Raw genomic sequence first — 8,167 nt, 5'->3', positions numbered from 1 at the left:
GTGCATTGCTGTTGTGGGACGCCTCCCTTTCCCATATGCCTTTCCAGTATTGTTCAGTCTCCAGCCTTGGTGACTGGTGGTTTCTGTCACCAGTTGATAATCACAGTTGTAGTTTGTTTTGCGGCTCTGGATACATTTTATTAGTGAGCCAAGTAGCACTAATTGTTCTTTTGATCATAAAGGTTGCAGACCACTGCCATAAACCATGATGGTGAACAATCTTTTGTTTTCAGCTCATTTTAAAGTTGTTTTCAGACTCCCATGCTGCCACTCTTCAGAGAAGATGCAAAGAGGAAAAAAACTTACTATTGCCCCTTTAAATGCCCTTTCTCATAATTGGAGTCACCTGTGTATGGAGGTCAAGGGTCACTGAACTTAACAAATCAAATTTAAGTTCCAATAATTAGTTCTAAAGGTTTTGAAATCAATAAAATGAAAACGGTGCCCAAATTTATGTACCTGCCTAATTTTGTTTAGCCATATTGCACACTTTCTGTAAATCATATAAACTTCATTTCACTTTTCAAATATCACTTTGTTTGTCCCCTATATGATGTATTTAACTGATATTTTTAATTCAAATGATCAATTATTTATAAAGGTAAATCAGGAAAATTAACAAGCGTCCCCAAACTTTTTCATATAGCTGTATATATAATAGATATATATTGTTTTTCCTCATCTGTCCTTCTAGTGCTGGGTGGTATACTGTTTTGTACTGAAAACCGGTTTTTATTTTTGTTATGATATGACTTTTCTGAATATCGGTATAGCCTGAACACGTGTGGAACGTTTCTTCGCAGCCGCCAGTGAACTGTTTCCCTGGGGACACATTTCGTTGCAGCACCGCTAAGTGCATTAGCATGCTAACGTTATTGTTGGAACAACTGGTGGCATGTGGTGTGTTTCAGCCACTTATATGGTCTAACATTAAAAAAAACATCCCGTTTTCACCATGGTTGAATAGTAAACAACTCTTCAGTGACGTGCATGATTAGATTTAACGTGCTATGTTATACTTCCTGGAGAATCTAGCGTGTTTCTATTGTGAAAAGCCCGGGGGGAAGTAGTTTTGTAGTGTAGCGGAGTTGACTGGTGTGTAAGGTGAGTCATCCTTTTAAGTTTTATTCACACGCAACGATAGACCAGATAATGATATTTTTCTCAACCCTTCACGATCGGACCAAAATGCATGATTACTGTCTACAACCAGGCAAAGAAGAAAAGACATACAAGAGGAGGGAAACAGTGATAAAAGAAAAAAGTCAATAAGCAAAGTTTGTACATTTTATTATCAGCTGACCTGTGAGGAAAAAAATACCTTGAAACCGGTGTAATTGTTGAAAATACCTTGATATAAAATTTGGGTCATACCGCCCAGCTCTATGTCCTTCTATGGTTTTTAGTTTTTCTGTTAAGAGTAGCACCTCCTCATGATGTTTTTATGAAGATGATCCTTACTCTGTGCAGGGTCTGTGGCTGCATGACCCAGGGCACCTGTTCTCCTATGTTTGTTATGTTCTGTCTTCTTCTGAATGGGTGTTCTGATTTTATATATATATATATATATATAATATGCATACATACTGTGCTGGTCATTAAATTAGAATATCATGAAAAAGTTCATTTATTTCAGTAATTACATTTAAAAAGTGAAACTCGTTGATGACAACTGAACTAATCTCAGATCTTGTCTGGTCTCAGAAGCTAAGCAGGGTTGGGCCTGGTTAGTATTTGGATGGGAGACCGTTTAGGAATACCAGGTACAGTAAAACCTACTGTATGTAGGAGGTGTGCCCACTTTGAAAAGAGAAAACCTTTGTCCATAACAGGTCAGCTTCTGAAAGGACGCCATAAATAACACTTGTGATGAAGAATGGAAGCTTTGTCAACTGTTAATTTTTTTGTGTGTTTATTCATTAGTTGAACTTGTGATTGACTTCACAGAGAACACATGATATAACACCTTTAGACCATGTTGAATCAGCATCTTAGCTCTATATGAGCATGACCAGCGAGAATACCACAAATAGTTTTTCCATAAGATGAAATTTAATTTATTTAAAATCCTCAAATGATCTGGACTTCACGCTCTGCTGCAGGGTCATTTTCCATGGTTTCCTTTTGTGATTTTTGTGATTTCAGACTGTCGTAGAGAAGAGACTTTTAAGAGAAAAGGGGAAGCACAGACACGACTTTAGCAGAGAAGAGTTTTTACAGGAAGTGTGGAACTGGAAGAAAGAGTAAGCCTTCCTCCTCCTCCTCATCCTCACTGTGCATCAGTAGTGTGTTTTGTATGCTGTATAGTGTTTGTTTCACACTAATTACTCCCCACCTTCACCTGTGTCCCAGGAAAGGAGATGAGATCTACCAGCAGCTGAGGAAGCTTGGGGCGTCTCTGGACTGGAGCAGAGCCTGTTTCACTATGGATCCAGTGAGCCTTTAGTCGAGATGATTTTATAGTTGCAACCCAAAGAGCTCTACTGAATTCAAACATGAATGAATTTCTGCTGGTATTCTAACCTTCACCCACTTAGATAGATGGATTATGGGATTTCAACCAAACTCCAAACCAACCTCTTTGTTCAGTTAAATCCAGGTGGTGAATCACAGGCTTACTGTAGGTCAAACAGTCCCTGTGGATTCTTGAATTGTCAGCAGAAATAAATGAGAAAACCATACGTTGTAGTGTAAAACGTGTTGTAAAGTTAGTTTTGTTCTTCAGGGTTTCAGCCGGGCCGTCACCACAGCTTTTGTCAGACTCTGTGACTCTGATCTGATCTATCGCTCAGAGAGGATGATCAACTGGAGCTGCGCTCTTCAGTCGGCCATTTCTGACATCGAGGTGAGGAAAGCCTTCTGTGACGACAGTTTGTTCAACAAGTAGACAAACACATGTTTTACAGTTTTGATGTTTTTTTTTCACGTTACACAGGAATAAAAAAGGTTTAGAGATTAGGTTCAGTGAGGCTGGCAGCCTGAAGTTGCTGGATGCTTTTTAATTATTCCTTTCTAGTAAAAAGACAAGTCTTATGTCATAACTAACTTTAAACATTAGGATTTATATGTGAAAATCTATCACACTGTATGTGGGATAAAAACAAATGTTTGGTCTTCACTGGTTGAAGCCGTACGATTTTAAAGGGCCTGTGACATCAAATTTTTGTAATAAACATGAATTCATTTTTGGAAAGAGAACATTGATAAAAAATTGCAAAACAAATTACACGTCGCTGAGATGAATCGTTGTTGAGATATTTGCACGTGAAGAAACAGGAAGTGATGTCAAAGGAGAATGTCTGCTTGTAAACAGAGCGTTGTTACAAAAGCTAACAACACAAAATGTAGAGAAGAATCTCATGTTTCTTTAGATTATTTTTAGTTGCCATCAAAGGGAGACAAAGAAGAGTTAAAGTTTAAATAATTTTGTTTTAATAAACAGAGACCAGCGAGTTTATTTTACTAATGAGTTCCCCTATGATGTCACTTCCTGTTTCACTTTGGCTGTGCCAAATGTTAAAGAAAATATGTCGGTTATGTGACAAAATGGGTAAAATCATTTGTATTATGCCAACTTTCTTAAGTATAAAGATGTTTTCTTTGACTTTTTGTATTTGAAGGATAGGCATGTCACATGTACTTTACCATTTGGTCTTTTCTATTTAATCTAAAGAAAAAGTTTTCACTGAGAATTGAAACTGGTTGGACTTTAATAAGTCACTGTGCTGTTGGCAGAGTTTAAAGAAAGAACATAAACAGTCCCAATAAACTGTCTAACTGGAGTAGAACAAATGAAATAAAAACAGCATTTCTTGAAAGAATACATATCACTCTCTGCTTTATATGTCAAAGTTTGAAACAAAGACAATCCATTAGTGCTCAAAGTATGTGTAGGGGATGACTCTCAGCTACTACCAGACTAACTTTTAACTAAATATCTGTAAAATTGACTGAATTATTGACATTTATGTGGGATATTTTGCTAACAGACAAATAGACAGCTGAACTGAGGCACACACATACAAAGCTAATTACATTAACTCATTATCACGGCAGAATTGAAAACGAGAGAAATCGAAAATATTTTCAATTCAAACAAAATGAACCATGTTGAATTCACAGCTTGTAAGAATATTTAGACCAGAATCACTGGTTGCAGACTGGAATTAATTAGTAAAATAAAACCTGCAGTGTTTGAAATTAGTTTTTTATTTGTAATTCAGTCATTTGTGGGCTGAAATCCTCAAACATGAGATGTGTTTAGAGCCTATAGAAAAAGTTACGTTGTGTAATTTAAAGATGTTTTAATAATCATTCTGTATTTTTAAAGCCAATTATGACTTTGTAATAGTAATAAAGTGCTTTAATTTGAAAGGATACTTTATTGATTGTGATTCAAGTATATTTTTAGATACATTTACCCCACATGATGTCATGTACACATACAAAAGTACAATAAATGAACTTTAAAGTTTTGTATTTGTCATCAGGTTGACTCAGTTGAAGTTTCGGGGCCGACCATGTTGTCTGTTCCAGGATATGAAAACAAGGTGGAGTTTGGAGCCATGTATACCTTTGCTTACCCTGTAGAAGGTTCTGGTGAGTACCTGCCACTGTCCGGAACCGTGTTGAGTTTTGTTTGTTTGTCATTTTTATTTTACAACGTAGAGTTTTCCTTTTCGTAAATATTTCAGACGGCCAAGTAGCTGTGTCCACCACCCGTCCTGAGACTATGCTCGGAGATGTTGCTGTAGCTGTTCACCCAGAGGACCCTCGATATCAGGCTAGTTTGCATTTATTTATTTATTTATTTATTTATTTATTTATTTATTTATTTATTTATTTCCAAGTCTCATGGAATAATTCCTTACATCAGGCTTCTTTAAAACAGTTGTTATTAACTTTAACGTCTCGTGTTTAACTTCAACACAAAACGTCACATTTCTTGTTTTCTGCTAACAGAAACAACTGAGCTCTGTGTGGTATTTTGTGCATCGAAACAGCTTTTTAACGCATATAAACAGTGAAAGCACTGCGTGTACAACTGACTAAATGTGAAAGAAATAATACAGAAACCCTATTAAAAGTAAAAGTAAGAGTTACTTGTTGAGTTGTGGTATGTAGCTGCCATCTTGGGTATTCCCACTAGAGGAGCATTCCTGTTTATGTTTACGACTTATAAATGGGACATTCCCACTTCCTTGTACAGCTGGGTTGCAGACAAAATAGCCGGCTCAGCTACTTTTGAACCCTGTGCACCCCCACCTAGTGATGGAATGCAGTCATTCTGCAGGTAAAATAATCAAAATGCATTATGGGAGATGTAGTTTATGGTCATTGTTGGTTTTAAAGCAGCATAGTTTTAGTTTAAGACAGGGATAGTCAATCCTGGTCCTGGAGGGCAGCAGCCCTGCACGTTTTACTTGTTTCTCTGCTCCAACACATTTGATTTGAATGAATGGGTGATTATCAGGCTTCTGCAGAACTTGGAAGAGGTGATTCACTGGCTGAATCAGGTGTGGAGAAGGGAAACAAGTAAAAGATGCAGTGTGCCTTGAGGAGCAGGGTTGAACACATGCTGCATTGTTCTCAGGGTCTGAGTTGTATCATGTTGGTTTTTACTGCTCATGTAAAGTAATTAATCAAATTGTTTGCAGTATATTGAGAAACTTCCTGTATCAGCCTCAGATCAGAGGGTCACAGCCCCATGTTGGTGGTCTTAATATAAAAACTTTGGGAACAGAGTAAAGTTTAAAGTAGTGGTTCCCAAACTTTTTATCTTCTGACCCGTAAAATATCCGTGGCAAAAACTTGTGACCCCAAATATTACTGGTCTGAGTACACGAACTTCATTAATAACCCTAAAAACACAGGCTTTTTGACAATCTAAACAGCTTCTACACAAGTATAAATACTTATTTATACTTATTTTGTGTTTTTGTAATAATTATAGGGAAAATATTACATCAGAAATTATTTTATTACCCTTTAAATTGATTTCTGGAGATTATCCAAGGTGCTTCATGACCCATAATTGGGTCCCAAGTCCAGCTTTGGGAACCAAAGTGCAGTGGTTCCCAAACTTTTCAGTTTTTGTCCCACAAAATAACAGCAGCAGAGACCTGTGCCCACAGCTATTTATGGATGATAAACATTTGTATCAGGTCAAATAAACATGGGCATAGTAACAATATTTTTATACTACATTTATCCATTTTAAATACACTAACCTCACTCCTTTGTAACAACTAAGGCAAAAATGTAACTAATTCCGAAAATTTTTTCATGACCCCACCTTGATGTTTCAGGACCCCACTTTGGGTCCCGACCCCAACTTTGGGAAACACTGGTTTAAAGTACTCTAAAAGGTTTGAATACTTTTAAAAGAATGATTAAAATCATCAAATGTATGTTTTCAGATAAATGTACCCAGGACTAACATAATAGTAACTCTAAATGGTGGGCAGTGCTAATCCAAAAATTAGCTCCGCAATTTCTAAAGCGCTTATGAAAAAATTTAGGTCCACAACTTCTAAAAAGCTTATGTCATAGAAAAATTAGCAGAAGCTAATTTAAAAGCACAAGTTCAATTTCATACTTACCAGCTGTCAACAAGTCATGTACAATATATGCGCAATACTGCTAAGTAGTGGTGTATGAACTCTTGTACAGCTTAATCCTACAACTGCTGATTGCTGGGGATGTGATTTCCTGTAAGAGAAGTTTGGCTCCTGGTGTTAAAATTAAAAAAGTTGTTGAGGATTGCTAGTTCGGCTGCTTCTTAAAAAGTTGTTGAGGATTGCTAGTTCGGCTGCTTCTTTGTCTTTTTCTTTTGTTTGTTGTAGATTTTTCATTAAAGAAGCATCAATAAAGTAATTTTAAAACTGTTTATTGGAAAACTGAAGTGATGCATTCTGGGTACATGACGGACTGACGGGAAATGAAAGCACAGAGAACAGGAAACTAGTATTTTCCCTTCAAAATAAGAGCTTGGATTTTAAAGTTTTTCATGTTTCCATTGGATTTTAAAGTTTTCCAGTCCACCTGAAACTCATCAGACTGAAGAAGTCTCTTGGAGGAGAGACGAAACGTTTCACTAAAGAAGAACCCGTCCAGAAGACCTACTTAATCTTTCTTTTTGATTTTTTTCTACCTGGATTAGGACTTTTTCCATGTAGTTGCTCCAGTTGACCACTAGATGTCAGTCTTCACCAGCATAACACCTTTAAAGCATTTCTGCTTTTGAGCTCCAGTGTTTAAACTTTATTTTTTTTAAAAGGAGCTCCGATTGTAAAGTAAAATAAATCAATACATACAAAATTTTAGTATGATTACAAACGTTTACTGTTTTTGCTGGGAAAGGGAGTACTAAACATTGCCTTCCTGCTACGTAAACAGACACAAAGCATTGTGGGAAATCAGAACCGTGGCCCAAAGCAACATTCAGCAGGATGTATACCTTCTCAATAAGTGTGTTTATCTGGGAGGGGTGCTGTTGGATAGTTGTGTGTTGTGATTCATTGACAGACATACCTTCTGCTGTTCAAGATAATAATGACTGGTAGATAATTAGTTATATTGCATTTTAATTTTAGAAAGCACAAATTTGCTTATGAATTAAAAAAAATTAGTAAGACCGCTAAAGCGCAAACAAAATATTTAGGTCCGCAATTAGCGGATTTGTGCTTTAGTGGACTGGTGCCCGCCACTGGTAATTCTGATTGGTAGAAACACAAAGTGTTTGTGTGACTCACCTGTGTTTGTCCTTTTTGTTCCAGACTCTCCACGGGAAACAGTGTCGACACCCCTTCACCAACATACTGATCCCCATCATCACTGACCCTCTGGTGGACATGGAGCTAGGAACTGGTAACTGCAGCACTGTTTCTACAGTTCAGCCTCATCAAACACAGCTCCGTCCTTCATCCCTAAACCATCTCCTTCACAAATGAGATCCATCACATCGAAATGGGAGGAAGCCGGAGTACCCGGAGAGTACCTGTTCCGGCTTCCTCCCACAGACCAAAAACATGACTGTTAGGTTAATTGATAACTCTAAATTGTCCCTAGGTGTGAGTGAGAGAGTGAATGCTTGTTTGTCTCTATGTGTAGCCTTGTGATGGACTTGCGACCTGTCCAGGGTGTACCCCGCCCCTCGCACTGTGAC

At 37.3% G+C, this 8,167-nt stretch overlaps 1 protein-coding gene across 1 annotated transcript in view; it reads left to right on the top strand.

Annotated features, from left to right (window-relative positions):
* vars2 (valyl-tRNA synthetase 2, mitochondrial) overlaps nucleotides 1–8,167 on the top strand; it is a gene marked incomplete at its 5' end in the record, with an annotated part of 29,627 nt that overhangs the window by 2,599 nt on the left and 18,861 nt on the right. The window contains 6 exon segments of the mRNA XM_014026750.1: nucleotides 2,146–2,243; nucleotides 2,353–2,434; nucleotides 2,726–2,845; nucleotides 4,491–4,599; nucleotides 4,695–4,783; nucleotides 7,779–7,869. Of these exon segments, the coding sequence (XP_013882204.1) occupies nucleotides 2,146–2,243; nucleotides 2,353–2,434; nucleotides 2,726–2,845; nucleotides 4,491–4,599; nucleotides 4,695–4,783; nucleotides 7,779–7,869 (589 nt within the window).

This window comes from Austrofundulus limnaeus, unplaced genomic scaffold (genome assembly GCF_001266775.1).
Source record: "Austrofundulus limnaeus strain Quisiro unplaced genomic scaffold, Austrofundulus_limnaeus-1.0 Scaffold587, whole genome shotgun sequence".
Taxonomy (NCBI): Eukaryota; Metazoa; Chordata; class Actinopteri; order Cyprinodontiformes; family Rivulidae; genus Austrofundulus; species Austrofundulus limnaeus.
Note: the sequence above shows the minus strand (reverse complement) of the source record. Positions and strands in the feature narration are given on the sequence as shown.